Genomic DNA, 26256 nt, shown 5'->3' with positions numbered 1-26256 from the left:
GTCTTTAATGTACGACTGCCTGCAGTAGTCACAACGGCGACAGTATATCCCTACTATAACACTGCAGACAGTCGACATCTATTTAGTGCGCCCGCAAGTAACCGGAAGCCTCGCTGTCAAACTTGGTTCATTACGGAGGTTCCACAATTTGCCGCATCACGGAACAGCCTTTACTTGCGAAAACATCTGCACTCCACGACGAGAGACAGCCGCTTAAACGACATATTTAGAGGCCCTTTGTACTTAGGCGCTATTAGCACGCCGGCGCTACAACTCCGCAGGGCGCACCTCGCTGCGTAAACCAGGAGCTGGCGCCGTAATTAGAAAACTTGCCGCGGTGCGGCAGTGGCGCTGCCGTCGCGGTCTCCCTGTTCCCGGTGGCCGCCTTTAAGGGGCTCCGGAACGCCCTATACTTGCAATGTTAAAATAACGCTTATAAATTACATCTTTCCTCACAAAGTATTTGAGGTAGGAAGTTGAACTTTTTACAGATTATTTATTGGAATATGGGCTACAACGTAACACAGGGATTTTACAAAATTTTAGTTCAGTTATTAAAGATGATTTTTTTTCAATTGTAATGAAAATTCACAACATTTTTTTGCAATTTTTTATTTATATATTCAAAAATATACAGTTTTTTGGAAAAAAGGCTGTGTTAAATTATGCAGAAGGTACTGTGTAACATTTACTGAAAGTTTGAAACAAATATGTTTGGAAGATCCTTAGAAAACATGTAATTGGTATGAGAAAATAGAAGTTTTGGGAATCGAGCGACAAAGATTGGATTAACTTTTTAGTGCATTCCAGGTCCATAGGATGGATTATCTTCATCCTCTGCAAACTCCTCCTCCAACTTCCTCTTGTTCCTCCTCCTGTTTACTCTTGCTTGTATTTCTAGACTCTTTACAGCCCTGTCTGCAGCCCGAAGGCGTTCCTTGTCTAAAGCAAGCATCGCTCGTACCATGTTAGAACCTATCTTCATTCCCATATTTCGAAATACCTTGCACCTTACAATGTTGCCATCATTGAAAGTCGCAACAGCAACTTTACTTTTACTCATTATTATACTTCAACAAAACAGAGACTCAAGAAACAGAATTAATTACGAATATTTTCGAGATAACGACAGCGATATATATTGAACCATCACAGGTTAGCCACAACACATACTTTATCTCACATCACTAAAATGTACCTGATGAACACGGACGTTAATAATAACACCATTTGACAGCAGTTTAACAGCGCCACAGTGGGTCACGCCCATGTAGAACACATTTCAAAAAAAAAAATTAAAAATAGTTGTAGTCTTCGGAATTGAATAAATTATATATCTATTAAAAGGTAATAGTCTGCAGATTCAGAAAACGCAAAAAAGTAAAAATTGAACTTTTCTTGATTTTGAGCCTTTCCGGAGCCCCTTAAGGCCTGGCCAGACAGAACGCGGCCTGGCCGTGCTGCCTGTGGCCTTGAACCGCAGCCGGCAGGCCGCACTGTTGAATCTCTCGTTATTGTATGGCGCCGGTCACACAGGCGCACCGGCATGCGGCCAGCAGCAGCGGCCGCCGCCGGCTTGTCACAGATTACAGATTCGCCGCAAGCCGGAGCGGCTGCTTGCCTCTGTTGGCGCACTCAACTGCTCTGTGGTACCTGCCGCGGTGGTCTCGCGGTTCTAGGCGCGCAGTCCGGAACCGCGCTGCTGCTGCGGTCGCAGGATCGAATCCTGCCTCGGGCATCGATGTGTGTGATGTCCTTAGGTTAGTTAGGTTTAAGTAGTTCTAAGTTCTAGGGGACTGATGACCACAGATGTCCCATAGTGCTCAGAGCCATTTGAACCATTTTTTTGCTGTGTGGTCACACTGGAAGCAGCGGCGCGAGGCGGTTTTTGTCTTGCAGCTCGTAGTGCACGCATCGTGGACAATGACTTATAGAGGAGGTGAGGGAATACAACTTTTTGTATGATACACGCGATCCTGATTTGGAGGTAGAATAGTTTTGCCCTCGATATACTGTTGATAGAAAGCTGAATTCTCAGAAATAGTGTTGTCACTGTGACGTCCATAACTTCCAATATCAACTACTGTAAACTCGCTAGTATGGATCAACGATCGCCAGGAGAACTAACTAAAAGAAATGTTTGTGACAAAGAACTGGGATCCACTATCCTTCGGGCATTTTAACCTGATAGCCTTTCCGTGAATGCTTCCAAGTCAGTCCGCAAACCCCCAAAGTTCTACAAATCCTTCTTCAGATTTCTTCCACATCTCTGTAGTAGGAGTAGGTAAATACTTGAGCTGTAGAACAGTCCATATTGCCTGGCACACTTGTTTCACAATTTCTGAGACTGTTGAACGTCCTAACCGAAAAGAAAAAGCTATGGTCTGGTGACTGTCGCCTGTAGTCAAGTATCTGGAAAAGATTAAAATCAATTATGCCGATAGAACGAATAGATAAGTTAACGACCAAAGATACGTTTGTTTAAATTCAATGACAATGTTATGAATACAATGAAACAAAACAATCTATTAAGTACAAAGTTATCTCTAGCGGGACATAGGGAACTAGATCTTACTATCGTTACCCATGCCCGAGGGAGGATTCGAACTTCCGGCGTGAGGGCCCGCGCAGTCCGTTACGTGACGCCTCAAACCGCGCGGCCCATCCGCTCGGCAAGACAATTTTTTTTTCTCTTAACTATTAACGTCATGCGTTTAAGTACACTATTCATTCTGTTATTAACTTTGTTTACACCTTCCACGCCTATTTTGTGCATAACATAAACTACTTATGGTCTCTGTCAGGAAGTGAGTGATATCTTTGCATAACGGATGATGTTTGCTTCTAAACCAAAACACGGCGGGTAAAGCACAGGGTGCGAGACTCGAAACTCGGCTGGTTCAAATGGTTCAAATGGCTCTGAGCACTATGGGACTTAACAGCTATGGTCATCAGTCCCCTCGAACTTAGAACTACTTAAACCTAACTAACCTAAGGACATCACACAACACCCAGTCATCACGAGGCAGAGAAAATCCCTGACCCCGCCGGGAATCGAACACGGGAACCCGGTCGTGGGAAGCGAGAACGCTACCGCACGACCACGAGCTGCGGACATAGGAAACTCGGCACCTTTACCTTTCGCGGAAAGTACTCTGCAGACACACGCAGCTGCAGAGTGAAAATTGCATTCTGGAAACATCCCACGGATTGCAGCTAAACCATATCTCCGCAAAATCCTTTCTTCCACAGGTGCTAGTTTCGCAAGTTTCGCAGGAGAACTTCTGTGAAGTGTGGAAGGTAAGCCGGCCGGAGTGGCCGAGCGGTTCTAGGCGCTACAGTCTGGAACCGGGCGACCGCTACGGTCGCAGGTTCGAATCCTGCCTCGGGCATGGACGTGTGTGATGTCCTTAGGTTAGTTAGGTTTAAGTAGTTCTAAGTTCTAGGCGACTGATGACCTCAGAAGTTAAGTCGCATAGTGCTCAGAGCTATTTGAACCATTTGTGGAAGGTAGGAGACCAGGTACTGGCGGAGGTAAAGCTGTGAGGACGGGGTGTGAGCCATGCTTGGGTAGCTCAGTTTGTAGAGGACTTGCCACTGAAAAGCAGAGGTCCCGGGTTCGAGTCTCAGACCGGCACACAGTTTTAGTCGTCCACGAAGTTTCATATCAGCGCTCGCTCCGCTGCAGAGTGAAAATTTACTTCTGGCACATGTCCGAAATTACAACGATTGTGAGTGTAGTGTGCAACAGCTTCATGTGTTAGTGTGCAACAGCTTCTTGTGTAAGAGTTAGTGGAATAAATCTCCTCAAAAGTATTTGTAGTTGGTTCCGATCTTTCTCAACAATGCTTAAGTAATGACATGTAACGTAAGGTACTAGTTTCAGGCAACATATTGTAATTGATTTCTTGGTTGTGGATAAAGAAACCGTGGTGAAACCTCGTAAACGGACTTGATTGTACAACATATGACATGTTACGCCTAGTAACGATATTTTATGGTGTGTCGTGTCTCACTTTCTTCTCCTTTTATGCTGAATACGTTGTAAGTAGGTAGAATTTTTTTCTGACGATTTTAGATATAAAGATGATTGCTAGCAGAATCCAAACTCGTCACATCATTTTATAACCTCGCGATCTATACAAAGGATATATCAAACGTTAAGATCGCTTTTCCACGTTCTTGACCATGACAACCTGTATAAAAATAGGATTAAATAGTTAAATGGTTAACTGCACCATCGCAATAAATATATTCGCTAAGGAAATTCGTCACAAAGAAGCCATTACAATTTGAGAACTGTAGTGATGTCCATACCTGCAACACTTGAGTGAAAAAATGACTGTTACCTATATTAAAGCTGCCAGTAACTCAGATAGGAGTTTAATATTCAACAACAAAATTTTTTGATCATTTGTTCAATAATGTGAGAAATTTGACAGATAGCAAAGAAAATTTTGAATTTAGCCTAAAATCCTGGTAAACTCTTTCTATTCCATGGACGAAATTTTTTTTAAAATCGTTAACCGGAAAAAAAGAAAACTGATTTTTAAGACCATATGTAGGAGTAAAAATCATGTGTTCAGTCATGTTAACGGCAATCTCATATAAATGTTCTATATACTGACTCGTTCCACATCATTTCGATGAAAGAACAGTTCAGATAATCTATGGGAAACGTCTTTAAGTACCGGTAAGTACACAACATTAGCATAAGGCCACAGAACGTGATATCATTATTTCGCGAAACAACCCTCGTAGACGCAGGTGCAGATGCCCTTAGAAGACCGCTGCCGCCTAGTCGGTCGTGTACTGCGGGCTGCTCCACGTGGAGCGTGTAGGCGCAGACGCTGTCAGCCAAGCACTGACCATGCTTAGCTTCTTCAGGGCATCTTGGAAACTGAAGTAAATTCGGCACTACTACACAACAGGTACGACTGCAAGTGGCGGCAGGTCCTCCAATGTTGGAGGAACTGTTCGGAAACGTTTCCTTATAAGCAAATATCGAATTTTGAGAAGCAACGGTGGAATCCGACGTCCTCAACAGTAATATAATACGGCAGCTGCTATTCACCATATGCGAAATGTAGTATTAAAAACCTCGCAGTCCACTTCCACTTCCTTATTCAGGTGCGCCATTTTATTTTGGCTCTTATAGCGGTATTCTACGGTAAAAACGAACAAAAAATTACATAAATTCATTTATTCGAGGTGATGGTTAAAAATGAGAATGGAGAAAGGCTTAAGTTCTGCACTAAATTTCAGCTATAAGTAGTAATGGCGAGTAACTATTCTAAAAACACAATAGGAGGAAGTACAAATGAAAAAAAGCCTGCAGACACTAGATGATACCAGCTAGATTACATCTTGGTCAGATAGAGATTCCGAAATCAGGTATGAACTTTCAGGCGTACCCAGGAGCAGATAGAGACTCACAGCACTATTTAGTAATGACAAAGAGTAAACTGAGGGTTAAGAGAATGGTCCGGAAGAATCACTAAGGAGAGAAGTGGTATACGGAAGTACTGAAAAATGTAAGGTACGCCTGATGTTCTCTCAGGCTATAGATACTACAATAATGAATACCACAACAGCCAAGTTTGTTGAACAGGAATGGACATCCCTAAAATGATCAGTTATACAAAGCTAGGTATACAAATATAGGTAAAAGGAAGGTAACTGCCAAGAAGCTTAACAGTTCATGTGCCGAAGTTACTGACACCAATAACGTACACAGGAATGGAACATAAATTGAGGATCTGCGAGCCTTAGCAAAAATTAAAACACGTTCATATGATTAATCGACGTAGAAAAAGTTTTCGACAGTGTAAAATGGTGCAAGATATTCGAAATTCTGAGAAAAAGAGGGAACAGTAGGAGTGCAAGACCAAGAACGAAGTGATCGGATTAAAAAAGATGTAAGATATGGATGTTGTGTTTCGCCTCTGCTGTTCTGTAAAACATACCTGAAAGAAGCAACGACACAAAACCGGGATTTAAATTCATTGTGAAAAATGCGTTTTGTAGATATTCAGAATATTCAGTTTATAGAGTTGCTTGATAAGAATAAGTTTGGAAATTGTAAATCAAATTTCCCACTAATGAAACTGAACGAGCTTGTCACAGCTTACCCATTATTCAACAAAGAACAACTGGAAAATGAGTTAGGAAACTTTTACACTGATAAACGTAAATGTTTGCCACATGTAGACTTCGTAACATAATGGACAAATATTTGTAAAGGAGTAACAAAATTTATCAAATTGATTCTTCCCTGCCAATAGAGCTTCTTCTGAGAGACTGCGCTCTTAAAAGAATTAAAAATTGTCTTCGCAGTTCACTGGCAAATTATAGGTTAAATTCTCTCTACACATTTGTCATAGAAAAAAACTGATTTGACAAGTTATTAGTGATCAGAAATTTAAAGATAACGTTATTGGTAACTTTCGTACCAAGAAGAACCGGTGCATGGATCTCCTGTATAAAAAGATATAAGGTAAGACTACCGACAATTAATCCATTAGCCTCGCACTAGTGTAGATTGGTGTTTACTAACTTCCCATGTTTTCTGCGTAACTTTTAGTGCATATCTTTGTGTGAAGCGACTTTCTCGGGTAGCTTCCTGCCGCCAGAAGCACCATATCACGTGACTCCGTTTAAAAGTAGTGTTAGAACACTTCGTATAGTTTAGATCAGTGCTTCCGAATTTGCGTATTTATTTTCCGCAGTAGCTTTTGTGTAATGAGAGTTTCTAATAAAAAGTGACTGTTGATACGTCCATTCACAGTAGGGAAAGTTATTTCTGTTTTGAGAGATTGTGGATCTTGCGATCCTAGGCTATAGTACGAGCTCAGTAGAGCTTATTTTAGTGTGTCTTTACTCCCCTCCTTTATATTTTGCGTGCATTACAACCTCAGTAGCGCCGCAGTCGAATAAATTTCTCGTTTGCGGGAGTCGGTTTGTAGTTGCTCAGTTAGTTCTGCCCGCTTTATTTGTATTTTTTAGATCTTATTCAGTTTTCTTCACGGTATGATATGTATAGGGACTGTGCTTATCTGTAGAATTAATTAATTGCACTAAAATGGACACTGCTGTCATTTTTGTATCGTTATCAGCCGGTAAATTGAGGACTATGTTCGTTAAGTCTGATTGTACAAAGTAATGGGAAACACGACAGATGTTTATAATGTGAGCAATGTTTAATCCGCCATATACGAAGTAAAAATATTATTTACGAAACGAGGCGGGTAAAGAATCATTCCACGTGCAAAAACGGTACTGAAACAGCCGAAATTAACTGTGAACCAAGCTGTGTTGAGTAGTATTATTTACAGTAATACAGTAAAATTGCAACCCCGACCTGTAAGTACGCACTTGACGAAATTACAGTGTAAACACGTATTGGAGTTACGTAGGACAAATTAAACTTGTATTTTCTACCACTACATTGAAAACATGCCGTGGAATCTTTGTTTGTAATTTCTCACCAATTAACACTAGCGACTGTATTTTGTAACGCGTATCAAACGTTCGTAAGTTTCAAGTATGCAACAACCAATGTGTAACTACAAGACTAATATTAGAAGTTCAAACAAGAAAATGACAGTTGATGAATACGCTCACAGCAACCTGCGCATGTTGTGTTTCTACTTTGGTTCACTCTGTTTATCGATGTTATTTTGCATGGGCAGTCGAACTATAATAATAAACAATTTTATGCTGACCAGTGCGATAGCCGTAGCGTGCCCAAGGCTCGCCGGGCCGGCTTTACCTGGTCGCACATGTCCTGATGTCACGGAGCGGGCGGTGTGCAGCCGATGGCCGCTGTTGAGCGATGAAACTCTCGGGCATAAACTGTTCTTGATCCAGCCACGAGCTCTTTTGTGGAAATATTCCTGGAAGCTTTTGCTGGTACTGGTGGGTTAGAAAGTGAAACAAATTATCTTTGAGGTTCCATCAGGCTGATATCGTAGTCAGACAGCCGAAATGTGGGCTCGAACTCGCGACTGTCTGTCTGTATTGCGCGACGTTTACCACTGGATCACCAGGAGATACAGTAATGTATGCTCGAGCGGAAGACAAGACTTCTTCCAGAAAATCTGGCATCCTACAGTGTTGACAGATCGTACAGAGGGCTGGACTTTGAATTCTGAGGGGCGGCTGGTTTTATTGGCGTCTTAAGTGAATGACTCGGACTTAGCCTGGAGTGGCCGGCCAGATCCCAGCTTCTATGTGTAAGACTTAACATTTTAATTTTATCCATATTTTGCAGCTTCAAACGTGACTGTATGCAATACACTGGAGGTATGAATTAAAAAACTCCTTCAGTCACAACTTTTCGTGTACAAGCTGCATTTCGGCCCCGGTGGGTCCTTCATCGGGTGTAATTTGTCTAAATACATGCTTTATTTCTTATCTTGAATGAGGTGAAATGGATATTCCTGTCACGAAAAGGTGTATTGTTACGTTATGAATTTCCCAAGTCAAGTGCGGAAAATGTGTGCAAAACAGTGGAAAAGATGAACACTGTAAACTTACCACATAATCGAAGAAAAGCGATTTTAACGTTTTAGCGCCAGCAAACATTCTTTTTTCCGTCGTTTTCGTACATGTCACTGCATCCAAGAGGTACATACACTCCTGGAAATTGAAATAAGAACACCGTGAATTCATTGTCCCAGGAAGGGGAAACTTTATTGACACATTCCTGGGGTCAGATACATCACATGATCACACTGACAGAACCACAGGCACATAGACACAGGCAACAGAGCATGCACAATGTCGGCACTAGTACAGTGTATATCCACCTTTCGCAGCAATGCAGGCTGCTATTCTCCCATGGAGACGATCGTAGAGATGCTGGATGTAGTCCTGTGGAACGGCTTGCCATGCCATTTCCACCTGGCGCCTCAGTTGGACCAGCGTTCATGCTGGACGTGCAGACCGCGTGAGACGACGCTTCATCCAGTCCCAAACATGCTCAATGGGGGACAGATCCGGAGATCTTGCTGGCCAGGGTAGTTGACTTACACCTTCTAGAGCACGTTGGGTGGCACGGGATACATGCGGACGTGCATCGTCCTGTTGGAACAGCAAGTTCCCTTTCCGGTCTAGGAATGGTAGAACGATGGGTTCGATGACGGTTTGGATGTACCGTGCACTATTCAGTGTCCCCTCGACGATCACCAGTGGTGTACGGCCAGTGTAGGAGATCGCTCCCCACACCATGATGCCGGGTGTTGGCCCTGTGTGCCTCGGTCGTATGCAGTCCTGGTTGTGGCGCTCACCTGCACGGCGCCAAACACGCATACGACCATCATTGGCACCAAGGCAGAAGCGACTCTCATCGCTGAAGACGACACGTCTCCATTCGTCCCTCCATTCACGCCTGTCGCGACACCACTGGAGGCGGGCTGCATGATGTTGGGGCGTGAGCGGAAGGCGGCCTAACGGTGTGCGGGACCGTAACCCAGCTTCATGGAGACGGTTGCGAATGGTCCTCGCCGATACCCCAGGAGCAACAGTGTCCCTAATTTGCTGGGAAGTGGCGGTGCGGTCCCCTACGGCACTGCGTAGGATCCTACGGTCTTGGCGTGCATCCGTGCGTCGCTGCGGTCCGGTCCCAGGTCGACGGGCACGTGCACCTTCCGCCGACCACTGGCGACAACATCGATGTACTGTGGAGACCTCACGCCCCACGTGTTGAGCAATTCGGCGGTACGTCCACCCGGCCTCTGTAGTGTAACGACGTATAGGTTTGTTTATAAATGATTTTCTTTCGACATATGACCATGTGCAGACTTCGTCACCTACGTCAGTTACAACCCACTACAAAATGATTTATATTCTTTTTAAATTGTCACAGAATGGTTCTTGAACGAAACTGTAAAACATCAGTCGAGTCGTATGCAAAGAATTACATCACTCGGGCCAATTGGTTTGCGTAAACTTTTTTCAATTTAAATTTCGTTTGTTTCTCCTCAGAACTTACATTGACACACTTTATCTTGACTTAATCGATATCAGAATCACACATTGACTAAACCTTTTAGATTCAAAGTTGCGATGACCACTGTCAAAATCCAATAATCTTGTCAAATATATTATTAATCAGTTGACATAATTCTCCATAAATAAATCCTCAGAACACGTGTTTCAACTTTAGTAATATCCACTATTTTATTAACTTCCTACATACAGACGTTCTGAACCTGAACGTTGATACGACAGGACTGACTTTTCAACAAGATTAAGCTCTATATGACGTCATTGTTGTACAAAAAGAGTATACAAATTTATTTTTAATTTTTAGAAGCACGACGCAACAACTCGGTTCCAGGATCTTCTGTTGCTCCTCGGCTGTCGACCCGCGACGTATAGCGGCCAGCAATTTTCTCTCGGCAACGAAGATGCTGTCTCCGTTCGTTGCGCCGCCCTCTCCGTACATGAAACACATAAAAAAAATACAAAACTTTTAGATAACTATCACGGAAACTTCACATGAATAAACTATGAACGCTCTTCCGTATGTAACATATACTAAATATTAACTTATTTAGGAATGAAGGGTTTCATTTGGTCAACACCATATAATCCTTTAATTACACCTGATGAAGGTTCCATAAGAAGTAACGCTTTGGGATGTACAATCTTATGTACAACATATGGACCTTCAAAGATAAAGAAGAATTTTCTACATTCCTTACCGATCTTAGAACTTTTAGGATGAGATCGTACTAGCACAAGATCTCCTACCTGAAATGAGGGTTCTATAGCATGTTGATTATAAATTTTAATTCTCCGTTCGGCATTTTTAATAATCTGTTCGCAAACTTTTTCGTCTGGGATGCATTGTTGGATCTCATTTGCTGGTGGCCAAGGTAGAGCAGCTAGTAAAGGCTCACCTATAATTCGTAGAATAACATTTTTCTTTCCTTTACATAATACGGTAATCCACTAATTAGGACTCGTACTAGATGACTTTCAATCATTGGGTCTCCCATTAATTTAGCACGGTTTAAATGCCATTCGAAGTAATTCCTATAACCTCTCCACCGTTTAGAATATGGAGGAGGGTCTAGCAACTCTAAAGTTAAGTGTTGTTGTTTTCCTCTTGACCAATTATGTTGTTTAAACTGCTTAACGAAATCATCCCAGTCCCTAAATTCAGTTCTATGCAGTACTGCCCATTCCGCAGCTTCTGCTTCTAAATGTCCTATTACAAATTGAATGCGTTTTTCATTACTCCATTTGGGAGATAATGATGTTTCAAAAGCTTTTATAAAGATTATAGGGTGAAGTTCGCCTCCTGGTTTGAATACAGGAAATCGACTTGCCACATTTGAATTTGTCGTTATATCATCCAGACATTCTGCGAGAGAAATAGTCGGATTTTGTTTAGATTGCGGAGACGGAGTTGCATCGGATTGGCTTGCCGTGATTTCTTTATTCATATTGTTGTCGTCCGAGCTAGCAAATTCGATGCGACTGTTGTCTCTGATTATGTTATTACCTCTGCTATCTGAAAGGTTTTCGTTATTATCTAATTCCGATAACCGCTTAGTAATTTCCTGTATTCGTATTTCTGTATTGGAAACGCGATTAGCTAATATCGATTCTTCACTGTGTTCACGATGTGAACGCTCTGTACCTTTGTCAATGTTATTATCTTTGCAAGTCTCAAGGTTACTGCATATTTCAGTAATTAAAAATTTCATGTTTTCGATTTCGGTATGGTCCTTTTCTACTTGATGAGTTAATGTCTCTAATTCTACATTATCTATTGAAGAAATCTCTACAGGTTTGGTAGAGACCTCTTTAATAGATCCCAATAATTCTCTACGAACAGTTTCCGTTTGCATAGAAAATTCATCTCGTAACATATCGTTATTTTTCTGTATTTCATTTACAACTAAGATATTGACACTATCTAGTCTCTCGGTTAAGTCAGTAATATCGTTTCGCATACGAGCTTTTTCCTCTCGTGATTCCTGGATATGTTCTTCTAACCTTTTACAATTATCAGCAATCTTATTACTAAGTCCTACTAGTTTTTCCTGCATTTCAACTTTAGAAGACTCTATTTTATCACTTAATTCTCGGCTGGTTTCATTAAGATATTCCTGTAACCTGTCCGTAGATTTTGTTAGCTCCCCTTTAAGTCTAGCAGTAGATTCCTCGTTAGACTGTTTTAACTCCTGTTTTAGTTCCTCTTTAAATCTAGCAGTAGATTCCTCGTTAGACTGTTTTAATCTAGCCATAGATTCTTCGTTAGACTGTTTTAATCTAGCCATAGATTCTTCGTTAGACTGTTTTAATTCCTGTTTTAGTTCCTCTTTCAATCTAGCAGTGGATTCTTCGTTAGACTGTTTTAATTTAGCAATCGCCCTAAAAAGGGATCTCATGCTCCTATCGGACATAGACTGCTCTTCGTCTGACATTTCACTTCCCGACATTATTGTAAGATATTAACTAGTTACACACGCAGACTTGTAATCAACAATCCTGTAAAGCACACTCCCTATGTACAACACTGCACTTCCAACTTGAAACAAACTTACCGGACACTAATATTGTAGTTTGTAGTTCTCGGTGATCAGTGTGCTGCTATGGGCTGCAGATATAACAGCCGTCGATGCAGCCGCTGAGATGCTGCGACCCCGCTTCCGCAACCGGCAGGACGCTGAGTCGAACACCGGAGACGTCACTGGCTGCAACCAGGCCCGGCACCGCCGTAGACAGGCGAAGCCCTCAGCAACACCTCTAATACCAGCCGGAGGAACGCCCCGCAGCTGACGTACTGGGCCTGTTAGTTTAGGGAGAAAAAGGGTTGTCGGGGTTTGCAGCGTTCAGCTGCTGCCCAACAGATGCGCCTTCTCGTGGAATAACTGCGTGACCGTACTGCTCGGCTGCGCTCCGTCAGATGCCCACACCCGCGAAGTCGCCGCTGGCTGGTGAAAGCTCCACGAAAACTCGCGTTGACCTCCGAAGGACTCTTGATGTTTCAATTTCGTACCTGTATGCCTTAGTTGCACACAAGTCCTGTTTCTAAGGTCGCCACGGTGTAGTTTAACGACGTATAGGTTTGTTTATAAATGATTTTCTTTCGACATATGACCATGTGCAGACTTCGTCACCTACGTCAGTTACAACCCACTACAAAATGATTTATATTCTTTTTAAATTGTCACAGAATGGTTCTTGAACGAAACTGTAAAACATCAGTCGAGTCGTATGCAAAGAATTACATCACCCGGGCCAATTGGTTTGCGTAAACTTTTTTCAATTTAAATTTCGTTTGTTTCTCCTCAGAACTTACATTGACACACTTTATCTTGACTTAATCGATATCAGAATCACACATTGACTAAACCTTTTAGATTCAAAGTTGCGATGACCACTGTCAAAATCCAATAATCTTGTCAAATATATTATTAATCAGTTGACATAATTCTCTATAAATAAATCCTCAGAACACGTGTTTCAACTTTAGTAATATCCATTATTTTATTAACTTCCTACATACAGACGTTCTGAACCTGAACGTTGATACGACAGGACTGACTTTTCAACAAGATTAAGCTCTATATGACGTCATTGTTGTACAAAAATAGTATACAAATTCATTTTTAATTTTTAGAAGCACGACGCAACAACTCGGTTCCAGGATCTTCTGTTGCTCCTCGGCTGTCGACCCGCGACGTATAGCGGCCAGCAATTTCCTCTCTGGTCGCGGCAACGAAGATGCTGTCTCCGTTCGTTGCGCCGCCCTCTCCGTACATGAAACACATAAAAAAATACAAAACTTTTAGATAATTCACATCTATTACCAATAATAAGAAAAATATACAAACAAACTAAATTAAACTTATAGTCACCTGCAAACTGGGCTGACACTGGTGGATGGGTGACGCTTCAATTTCGCGTCCCACTACACCTCCCGCATGCCCACTATACGCCCTCGCTCAAAGTCCGTCAACTGCACATACGGTTCACGTCCACGCTGTCGCGGCATGCTACCAGTGTTAAAGACTGCGATGGAGCTCCGTATGCCACGGCAAACTGGCTGACACTGACGGCGGCGGTGCACAAATGCTGCGCAGCTGGCGCCATTCGACGGCCAACACCGCGGTTCCTGGTGTGTCCGCTGTGCCGTGCGTGTGATCATTGCTTGTACAGCCCTCTCGCAGTGTCTGGAGCAAGTATGGTGGGTCTCACACACCGGTGTCAATGTGTTCTTTTTTCCATTTCCAGGAGTGTATTTACAGATACGTGTTTGTAAACAGTTCACAGATGTTTTTGTACATGGTGTTGTCAAAGATGAATTTATTCGTAGTGCTACAGATATAACTATTAAACTACTGACATATGCAGGAAACGACTTTGGAATAGGCCTTTAAAATTACTGAAATAACTGTGGCTTGCGAAATCTGTTTATTCATTTAATACAGATTCTGGTTTTCGGATTTTGTGAAGGTATATCTCCAGTTGTTCTAACAGATTTAGGGGCTTCGTTACTTGGTACTACCAAATTGTTCTCTAGACTGTTGATGACATGTTTCGTTTCCAACATATGTTGTGCATTGAGTGATTTTTCGAACAATAAACCTTTTCTAGCAACAAAACTTTTTGTGACAGGAATATGCATTTCACCTCATACAAGAGAAGAAATAAAGCATGTATTAAGACAAATTACACCTGATGATGGACGCACAGGCTTCTAAATGCATCGTGTACTTAATAAGGCGTATTTTAAATCATACCTCCAGTGTGAGACTTTACAGACAATACTTACCTAAAATATTACAATCCCCCATCGCGAGACTGGTTGCTGGTGTTGCAGGCACGTGACATGTTGAGGAAAGTGTGAACGCGACGTAGATGCGATCGGATAACAATTCAATCGACGACACGGCATGCGACTTTCACGAAGAGAAGCTTTGCGAGCCTGGCACCTGGAAACGAGCATCTCGGAAACTGTGAAGCTGTCCGCATGCTACTGCAGTTAGCATCTATGGAAAATAGTTGTAGGACTGTAAAACCACGAATCGGTGACAATGTGATCGACGTCTACACCTCATCAGAAAACGCGAAATTTAAGAGTTTTGCCTGCTCTGTAAAGCAGTATAGGCGGCAATATGTGGAATTTTTGATGACAGGATAAAAATACTGGTGCAAACCCAAATGTTCTGGAGCGCAGCGTTCAGAGCACGTTGTTGATCACAGATCCCCGCAGCAGACCTCTGCTGTGTATTCCCATTTTAACTCGACGACATTTTCGGTTACGACTGCAGTGGGCGTGGCATCATCGAGACTGGACTATAGATTAATGGAAACGTATCACCTGATCGGGTGAATAACTTTTGTTGTTACACCAGGACGTGGGTTGTGTCTCCATATACCGTCATCCAGGAGAACGGCTGGTCGATACATGCACCATAACCTCGGAAGCAGATTGGTGAGGGCATTATTATGCTATGGTGGGCACTGATACGGGATTCCATGGGACTTGTGGTAGTAATCGATGACATAATGACAGCTGTGAACTACATAAACATTACTGCAGACGATCTGTTTACTTTCCTGATGTCCTCCGCGCCCCCAGATTTGTCCGATTTGAACTTGATGGGACACATTTGGGACACTTTCATGTACCAAATCGGTGTCACGAACCACTGGTCCATAATTTACAGAAATTGCGCGATCTATGCTTATACATTTGGTATCACCTACCTCCAAACACCTAGAAAAGACTTGTCTGATTCATACCACGCAGAACTGCTTCTTTAGTGGTTTCCAGTGAACTAACGCCGTATTAAACAAGTTGTCATAATTCTTTGGCTCATCAGTGTAGATTATTCGTGGTATCGGTGCGTTACTTATTCATGTGAATGACCTCCCACTTAACGTTCAGCAAGCGGAACTAGTATTTTTTGCAGATGAGACAAGTGTTATAATAAATCCCATTCCAGAAAAAAGCAGCTGAAGATATTGTTAACGATGTCTTTCAAAGAATTATTAAGTGGTTCTCAGAAAATGGTCTCTCCTATAATTTTGAAAAGAACTTTTTCTATCCAGTTCTGTACACCGAATAGAGTCATACCGACAATTGATGTAGCATATAAACAAAGCTCAGTTAACAGGGTGGATTTCTCCAAAATTTTGGGTGTTCGCATTGATGACAACTTGAACTGGAAGAAGCATATTACTGAGCTTGTCAAACAACTAAGTTCAGCTTCTTTCGCTCTTCGTATAATCTCTAGTCTTGGTAATAAATAGATGAGCCTCCTAACTTACTTTCCATATTTCCACTCAATAATGTCTTATTTCTGGGGTAACTCACCACTTACACATATGGTATTGATTGCACAAAAGAGAGCAGTGAAAATAATTAGTAGTGTTCACCCAAGGACGTCATGTAGGCACCTGGTATTTTAACTGCACCATCAGAATTCATATGTTCGCTAATGAAATTCATTACAAACAACCCATCTCAGTTCGTGCGGGACAGTGACGTTCATACGCACAACACTAGAGTGAGAAATGACCTTTCCTATCCGTTATTGAAGCTGTCAGTTGCTCAAAAAGGAGTACATTATTCAGCAACAAAAATCTTTGATCATTTGCCCAACAACATATAGTGCCTGGCAGGTAGCAGCTCAAGTTTTAAATCTAGCTTAAAATCATTTCTTTTGGACAACTCCTTCTACTCCATGGACGAGTTTCTGTCTTAGAAATGAAAAAAAAATACTTTTAGTTGTAGTTGCATGTGTAGAACTAAAAATTTCAGTAATATTAATATTAGCACTATTTCTGTGGGTGTATATATATCCTGTAATCTGACTTCTTCCACATCATATCGATAAAATAATCGGGAAAATGATCTACGGAACATGACATAACTAAAACTAAAACTTACCACATCCAGTGGGCCACAAACCTCGTATACTCAACTATATAACCGTCGATTGCCAACGGCGTTGTAACGGTCGATACAACGTTTCCCACCCGATCACCGAAGTTACGCAACGTCTGGCTCGTTTGGTACTTGGATGCATGACTGCCTGGGAACACGGGATACCGTTGGCTCAGCGACACGCAAGTCGCCGAAGTGGCGTCCAGTTTGAAGACTTGCACCTTGCTGTTGAGCCGTATGACATTATTATTATAGAAATTAAATTCTTCTGGGTTGTTGGGCAACGTTATATTTCTTCAAACAATCGACGTTTCGAACCCTCTACTGGGGTCGTCTTCTGGCTCTTGTAGTGTTCAATATAGATTGAACACTCAGTCTACAGTGGACACAACAAGATCCTGAAGAAGACGTTTCGATCCCCTTTGCTGGGATCTTCTTCAGAGTCTTGCTTTCCACTGTAGAATGAGCACTTAATCTACGGTGCACACCACAAGACCCTGAAGAAGACGTTTCGACCTCCACTGCTGGGATCTTCTTTAGGATCTTGTGGTGTCCACTGTAGACTGAACATCCAATCTGCAGTGGACATCACAAGAGTTTGAAGAAGATCCCAGCTGGGAGATCGAAACGTCGATCGTTTGAAGAAATATGAAGCGGACTAACGAACCAGAGGAAGTTAACTTCAGTGAAAACGGTCACGAAAGCCTGCAGACTACCATTATAATTATGCATTATCACCTAATAATGACATATTGTATGCGCTCTAATATTTCATATGTAAGTGATATTAAGCTAGCGAGACATAGATTGCGGAAATGAAGGTCTTGTTTTACTAACAATCGGGAGGTAACTGTGTGTTGTGTGCTGACCTGGAGACGTTTGTCAGCACGGAGCCGCTGCGCCAGCTGGTGAGGCGGGTTCGCCGTGATGGGCTGCCGCTGGTGCAGGCCAACCTGGAGCGCTTCCTGGCACAGCTGGGCGCAGACCTCTCCAGGCGGCTGGAGGACGCCCGGCAGCTGGAGGCGGCCCTCAAGGCGCGAGACGAGGCCCATCACAAGCAGGTACGCCTCTCCTAGCGTTGCATTCGCTACTTTGAATTTCGCTACGCTCTGTGCATTTCTTCACCTGTCAGAGCTACACTCGACTCATAAACTGTATTGTGATGCTGAAGAACAAATAAATAACACCTGCAACATCACAAGGAGACACACATACACTGTCACGGTCATGAATGACAATTTAAACATTAGTTACTTTAAAATTACTTTTGCTGTACACTGAAGTCGCTTCACCCTCCAGAGGTACTCTGTCCCTTACAACATTACTCCAGTGCGTGTCCACTATAACAACTTTAAATAGTGGCCTGAAAAATCCAAACCCAAATGATACGTTGAGTGATGCAACAACAAAATACATTGCTGGAAAAAAATCGCACACCAAATAATAATTAATGTAGACTGTGCAGTAATGAAATTTCGGTAATGCATTTGTCTAGGAAACGTATGTAAGTGATTAACATTGCAAGATTACAGGTCAGTTTAAGCTCGAGATAAGCTATTGCAAATGCGAAATTCCGGTACGTTAGTAATCAGCGTAACCGACAGAATTTTCAATGAAAGCGTGCGAACGTGAAAGCATTGTGGTGAACAGGTGCCGGATGTCAATTTGGGGATGGAGTCCGAAGCCTGTCGTACTTGGTCAGTCAGTACAGTGACAGTTAATGCTGTTTGTGGATCACGCTCGTGTTGTAGTCCTATAATGTCCCACATGTGCTCGGTTGGAGACAGACCTGGTGATGGAGCACGACAAGGCAACATGGAGATACTCGGTAGAGCGTGTTGGGTTAATTTCTTTTAAAAATTGGTGGTAAGATCCTATGGGACCAAACTACTGAGAACATCGATCCCTAAACTTTCACACTACTTAAACTAACTTACGCTAAGGACAACACACACACACACACACCTATGCCCAGGGGGGGAGGGGGGGGGGCAGCCGCGCGAACCGTCACAAGGCGCCTCAAACCACGCGGCTACCCTACCCGGTCGTGTTGGGTTACAACAGTGGTTTGTGGACTAGCGGTGTCTTATTTGTATGTACACCGTGGAATACTGTTCAGTAATGGCAGCACAACAGGTCGAAACACCAGACTCGAGTACTGTTTTGCAGGCAGTGTGCGTGCGATAACCATGAGATTGCTTCTGCTGTCATACGAAATCGCGCCCCGGGCCATAACACCAGGTTTAGCTCCAGACAGGTTCGTTGCAGGCCGTCAATTCACATCGTTCTTACCAGCCCACGGCCATGACTGACAGCGAGGCAGAACCAGCTTTCATCAGAAAACACAACAGACCCCCCACCCTGTCCTCCAGTGAGCTCTCACTTGACGCCACTGAAGTCGCAACGGCGGTGGTTCGGGGTGAGTGGAAGGAACGCTACTGGGTGTCTAGCTCGGAGCCGTCTTTGAAGTGACAGATTTGTATTAAGTTCGTTGTGAAACTTTGGTGCCAGCTGCTGCTCAGATTGCTGCTGCGGGTACAGTAGGATGCGCCAGAGCCATAAGCTGAACACGATAGTCTTCCCTCTCGGCAATGGCCGAGCGGTTCTAGGCGCTTCAGTCTGGAACCGCGCGACCGCTACGGTCGCAGGTTCGACTCCTGCCTCGGGCATGGATGTGTGTGTCGTCCTTAGGTTAGTTAGGTTTAAGTAGTTCTAAGTTCTAGGGGACTGATGACCTCAGATGTTGAGTCCCATAGTGCTCAGAGCCATTTGAACCATTTGAACCTCTCGGCAGAGCCACACGGCATCCGAAGACCGGTCTTCTTGCGACCGTTCATTCTCGTGACCACTGCTGAAAGGAGTCGTATACTTTGCCTTCTTTCCTGCCAAGTCGTTCTGCAGCATCGCTGAAGAAACATCCAGCTTCTCGTAGCCCTATTACACGATCTCCTTCACATGCAGTGAGGTGTTCATAACGGCGTCTTTGTTGCCTCAAAGGCATTCTTGACTCGGATCAACTCACTACGTCCAGTCTCGAATGTAACCAACACTCACGACCGTTACAGCGTGTTTTTAAAGCAAATCTGGTTTGCGTCCTCACAGTACTGCTACTAATGCCACTGTTATGCGAACGGCACGAAATTTGAGTAGACATCATTTTTTAGATGTAGAAATACGGCTACCAACTTACGTTTGTGTAGCACAACTCCTTCTTCGTGTTACGTCTTTTCCCATCAGTGTATCTTCCGTGGTATGAATGCCACTCATCATTTACAATCTTATTTCATTATCTCTTTTTAACATAAATTCAACCACGGTCAAATTGTCTCTCTATACTTCGATGGTACACTGCAGTCATTGATTCATCCTTGAGTATCATACTAAAATATGTGCAAGTGCAGCATCTAGTGACAGATACGTAGAACAGTAAGAGTGCGGCTGTCCTGGCATATTTGCCATTCATCGTTTCAGGCAATCTTTCATTTACTCTTTTCTTATAATTTTCTTACACTGAATTCCGCTTTACAGTTCGCAGCTACATTTAGTGCACTCCTTCAAACATGAAGCGATACGTTGAATTAGTTGAATAGTTGCTGCATCCAGAATGAATGGCCACGAGCATCCAAACCCAGATAATGCGTACAAGGTGCATTCAAGTTCTAAGGCCTCCGATTTTTTTTCTCCGGACTGGAAAGAGATAGAAACCTGCGCATTGTTTTAAAATGAGGCCGCGTTCATTGTCATCGTCCCAGAGATGGCAGCACTGTACGGCAGATGGAATTTTACCGCCAGCGGCGAGAATGAGAACTGTTTTAAATACTTAAAATGGCGACATTTTCCTTACTTGAACAGCGTGCAATCATTCGTTTTCTGAATTTGCGTGGTGTGAAACCAATTGAAATTCATCGACAGTTGAAGGAGACATGTGGTGATGGAGTTATAGATGTGTCGAAAGTGCGTTCGTGGGTGCGACAGTTTAATGAAGGCAGAACATTGTGTGACAACAAACCGAAACAACCTCGGGCTCGCACAAGCCGGTCTGACGACATGATCGAGAAAGTGGAGAGAATTGTTTTGGGGGATCGCCGAATGACTGTTGAACAGATCGCCTCCAGAGTTGGCATTTCTGTGGGTTCTGTGCGCACAATCCTGCACGACGACCTGAAAGTGCGAAAAGTGTCATTCAGGTGGGTGCCACGAATGCTGACGGACGACCACACGACTGCCCGTGTGGCATGTTGCCGAGCAATGTTGACGCGCAATGACAGCACGAATGGGACTTTCTTTTCGTCGGTTGTGACAATGGATGAGACGTGGATGCCATTTTTCAATCCAGAAACAAAGCGCCAGTCAGCACAATGGAAGCACACAGATTCACCGCCACCAAAAAAATTTCGGGTAACCGCCAGTGCTGAAAAAATGATGGTGTCCATGTTCTGGGACAGCGAGGGCGTAGTCCTTACCCATTGCGTTCCAAAGGGCACTACTGTAACAGGTGCATCGTACGAAAATGTTTTGAAGAACAAATTCCTTCCTGCACAGCAACAAAAACGTCCGGGAAGGGCTGCGCGTGTGCTGTTTCACCAAGACAGCGCACCCGCACATCGAGCTAACGTTACGCAGCAGTTTCTTCGTGATAACAACTTTGAAGTGATTCCTCGTTCTCCCTACTCACCTGACCTGGCTCCTAGTGACTTTTGGCTTTTTCCAACAATGAAAGACACTGTCCGTGGCCGCACATTCACCAGCTGTGCTGCTATTGCCTCAGCGATTTTCCAGTGGTCAAAAGAGACTCCTAAACAAGCCTTCGCCGCTGCCATGGAATCATGGCGTCAGCGTTGTGAAAAATGTGTACGTCTGCAGGGCGATTACGTCGAGAAGTAACGCCAGTTTCATCGATTTCGGGTGAGTAGTTAACTAGAAAAAAAATCGGAGGCCTTAGAACTTGACTGCACCTCGTACATCAGTGCACTGTCAATATGGCCGCTATCCTGGCTGGCATTACGTCCACTGTTCCAAAGCGACGTTCGAAATCTCTCTTAATGCTGCAGAACAACATTCAGTGTATTTCTTTCCGCTTCAGCACCATACTAAAATAAATGACAATTTACAGCATCACGAAAACAAGGTCAAGAAGATCCTAACTTAGCTGCCCACTGTCTTTTTCCAATATTCCCTCACTCAAAATTAATTACTCTACACAGGAAGGATTCCTTCATCCTGTGAAGCTATACGAAACGCCTCTATACGTCCTTTGGCGCCATACTAAAGTATGTGACTGTTGCAGGTTCTCAAGGACGTCTGCCTTTCTTGGAACTGGCGCCAATCATCATTTGACACTTAATCACATTCAGCTACTCAAAACATCATTCGCTACACTCGAAGCTTTCCTCCATCCTACTGAGGTCTGTCATAATTCTTTACCGCCGTACTGTGATATTTTTCTGCTCCAACATTCAGAAGCAATGACCCAAAAGAACCAAACCTGTATGTTGAATATAACAGTCACCACCCATATGCGTTTTATTCAGTAACAATGCCAGTTTTTCGATACAGCTGAATAATATAATTTACACTCCTGGAAATGGAAAAAAGAAGAGCACATTGACACCGGTGTGTCAGACCCACCATACTTGCTCCGGACACTGCGAGAGGGCTGTACAAGCAATGATCACACGCACGGCACAGCGGACACACCAGGAACCGCGGTGTTGGCCGTCGAATGGCGCTAGCTGCGCAGCATTTGTGCACCGCCGCCGTCAGTGTCAGCCAGTTTGCCGTGGCATACGGAGCTCCATCGCAGTCTTTAACACTGGTAGCATGCCGCGACAGCGTGGACGTGAACCGTATGTGCAGTTGACGGACTTTGAGCGAGGGCGTATAGTGGGCATGCGGGAGGCCGGGTGGACGTACCGCCGAATTGCTCAACACGTGGGGTGTGAGGTCTCCACAGTACATCGATGTTGTCGCCAGTGGTCGGCGGAAGGTGCACGTGCCCGCCGACCTGGGACCGGACCGCAGCGACGCACGGATGCACGCCAAGACCGTAGGATCCTACGCAGTGCCGTAGGGGACCGCACCGCCACTTCCCAGCAAATTAGGGACACTGTTGCTCCTGGGGTATCGGCGAGGACCATTCGCAACCGTCTCCATGAAGCTGGGCTACGGTCCCGCACACCGTTAGGCCGTCTTCCGCTCACGCCCCAACATCGTGCAGCCCGCCTCCAGTGGTGTCGCGACAGGCGTGAATGGAAAGGACGAATGGAGACGTGTCGTCTTCAGCGATGAGAGTCGCTTGTGCCTTGGTGCCAATGATGGTCGTATGCGTGTTTGGCGCCGTGCAGGTGAGCTCCACAATCAGGACTGCATACGACCGAGGCACACAGGGCCAACACCCGGCATCATGGTGTGGGGAGCGATCTCCTACCCTGGCCGTACACCACTGGTGATCGTCGAGGGGACACTGAATAGTGCACGGTACATCCAAACCGTCATCGAACCCATCGTTCTACCATTCCTAGACCGGCAAGGGAACTTGCTGTTCCAACAGGACAATGCACGTCCGCATGTATCCCGTGCCACCCAACGTGCTCTAGAAGGTGTAAGTCAACTACCCTGGCCAGCAAGATCTCGGGATCTGTCCCCCATTGAGCATGTTTGGGACTGGATGAAGCGTCGTCTCACGCGGTCTGCACGTCCAGCACGAACGCTGGTCCAACTGAGGTGCCAGGTGGAAATGGCATGGCAAGCCGTTCCACAGGACTACATCCAGCATCTCTACGATCGTCTCCATGGGAGAATAGCAGCCTGCATTGCTGCGAAAGGTGGATATACACTGTACTAGTGCCGACATTGTGCATGCTCTGTTGCCTGTGTCTATGTGCCTGTGGTTCTGTCAGTGTGATCATGTGATGTATCTGACCCCAGGAATGTGTCAATAAAGTTTCCCCTTGCTGGGACAATGAATTCACGGTGTTGTTATTTCAATTTCCAGGAGTGTATTTTTATGCCATAAGGAAATCACCAAAAGTGTTGAATTCAACGTGCCGCAACATTACACGCAACATGTCCCCACAGAAACGGAATTATTTGAAGAAATCATTTGACTTCCTGCTCCAGGACATATTCATAGTTGTGTGCAATGTTATTGTGTTGTCGCCATTTCGTTGCTCTGATGTTTTAAAATAAATTTCGCTGCTTTGTTAAGTCTCTACATTCAGAAGTTTTCTGCACACATCACTACAGTACTGCAGCACCTGACAGCTGCTGTGTCTGCAAAGAATGGCTGAAAATAACACTTGGAAACAGTACACCATCAACGTCTACAAGTGATTAAGTATTTTAGGTGCGCAGCGTTCCTTACCTTACATAAATTCATGATGACATTTTTATTTTGAAAGAAATAACTCTCAGCTACTGCGTTCAGTCTGCTTTTTCGTATTATCCGGCATGTGTTCAGGAATGAGAGGTATGGAACACAGAGAAACAATGTTTCAGAAACGAAATGTTTGCCAACAAAATTAAGCTAAAACTGGCTAAAACGAGAAAATGAGAAATAGGGATTCAGGAAATCTGGTTTGATTTACTGCATTTCACACCCATGATCCAGCGACAGGTTGAAACACCATGAAGTCAAAGACGTCGTGTAATACAACGTACGCCATAAGTTATAAGGTGATTAGAAAAACTATGCTTTCTTACTGAGAAACATGAAATACTTACCTTGTATGCTTTTATATTGTGATGCCAATTTTGTTTTGACGCTGTAATGTTTTTGCTACTGTTTACAGATGCAGAAGCTCTTCGAGGAGATGGAAGCCCAACTCAGTGAAGACAAAGAGAACATCGTGAGACAGGTGAGTCACGTTTACACATTTGTAACGAAATTCTTCTTGTACTCGCGTACACACTCTTGCTTGTGCTTCGAGCCGCAGTGGAACAGCTCCACGAAGCGCACTGTGCACCTGACAGACCGAATGATGTTCAGCCACTGTTTCCGTTTCCCGTCGCACATTATTGACTGTTGCGCAGAAATTGTCTCATACTCTAGTTTTAAAAGGAGAGAACTAAATGACGTGGAAAAAACTGTAATTTCATTATAATTTCTTTCACATTGACAACCGCTGACGCTTATTTATTGCAGGCTTCGGTCCTCCCCTAGAAGCCATCCTGCGAAGCTGTTGTGGTATTGGACATTAATTTTGCGAACTTTGCTGTTCCGAACTATTACCTCGTTTGGTCATAAATCTGTCCTATATTCTTATTCATAGGTACACAGGTACCTGCAAAGTGGATCAAGCAGTTACTGGTCTGAGCGGTCTGTTTTCGGCGACGGACGTACAACTGTGTTTGTCGCTATGCCTTGCAGATGTAGCTCTTGTTGTTGTGGTCTTCCGTCCTGAGACTGGTTTGATGCAGCTCTCCATGCTGCTCTATCCTGTGCAAGCTGCTTCATCTCCCAGTACCTACTGCAACCTACATCTTCTGAATCCGTGATGACTGGGTGTTGTGTGCTGTCCTTAGGTTAGTTAGGTTTAAGTAGTTCTAAGTTCTAGGGGACTGATGACCATAGATGTTAAGTCCCATAGTGCTCAGAGCCATTTGAACCATTTTTTTCTTCTGAATCTGCTTAGTGTATTCATCTCTTGGTCTCCCTCTACGATTTTTACCCTCCACGATGCCCTCCAATACTAAATTGGTGAGCCCTTGATGCCTCAGAACATGTCCTATCAACCGATCCCTTCTTCTAGGCAAGTTGTGCCACAAACTCCTCTCCTCCCCAATTCTATTCAATACCTCCTCATTAGTTATGTGTTCTACCCATCTAATCTTCAGCATTCTTCTGTAGCACCACATTTCGAAAGCTTCTATTCTCTTCTTATCCAAACTATTTATCGTCTCACTCCGTTCCCAACCACTCCTTCACTTTCACGTCCCTGGACTCTTATAATTGCCATCTGGTTTCTGGACGAATTGTAAATAGCCTTTCGCTCCCTGTATTTTACCTCTGCCACCTTCAGAATTTGAAAGACAGCATTCCAGGCATGTACCTCTTATTAACTGAAAATAACATTCTATTGCCCATGGTTGTCTGTTTCCCTGGGGGATTAATGTGGAGTGGCATAACGCAAAAATTGGTTCAAATTTCTCTGATCACTATGGGACTTAACTTCTGAGGTCATCAGTCCCCTAGAGCTTAGAACTACTTAAACCTAACTAACCTAAGGACATCACACACATCCATGCCAGAGGCAGGATTCGAACCTGCGACCGTAGCGGTCGCGCGGTTCCAGACAGTAGCGCCTAGAACCGCTCGGCCACTCCGGCCGGCCGCATAA

At 43.9% G+C, this 26256-nt stretch overlaps 1 protein-coding gene across 3 annotated transcripts in view; it reads left to right on the top strand.

Moving 5' to 3' along the window:
- LOC126095093 (EF-hand calcium-binding domain-containing protein 4A-like) overlaps window positions 1–26256 on the top strand; it is an 850382-nt gene that overhangs the window by 787237 nt on the left and 36889 nt on the right. For all 3 annotated transcript variants that reach the window (XM_049909810.1, XM_049909791.1, XM_049909801.1), the window contains 2 exons: window positions 17805–17979; window positions 24709–24774. In XM_049909810.1, the coding sequence (XP_049765767.1) occupies window positions 17805–17979; window positions 24709–24774 (241 nt within the window). The remainder of the gene's footprint in view (window positions 1–17804; window positions 17980–24708; window positions 24775–26256) is intronic.

The sequence above is a fragment of the Schistocerca cancellata genome, chromosome 1, assembly GCF_023864275.1.
Source record: "Schistocerca cancellata isolate TAMUIC-IGC-003103 chromosome 1, iqSchCanc2.1, whole genome shotgun sequence".
Classification (NCBI taxonomy): domain Eukaryota; kingdom Metazoa; phylum Arthropoda; class Insecta; order Orthoptera; family Acrididae; genus Schistocerca; species Schistocerca cancellata.
The sequence above is the reverse complement of the archived record's forward strand: the minus strand, read 5'-3'. Positions and strand labels throughout refer to the sequence as shown.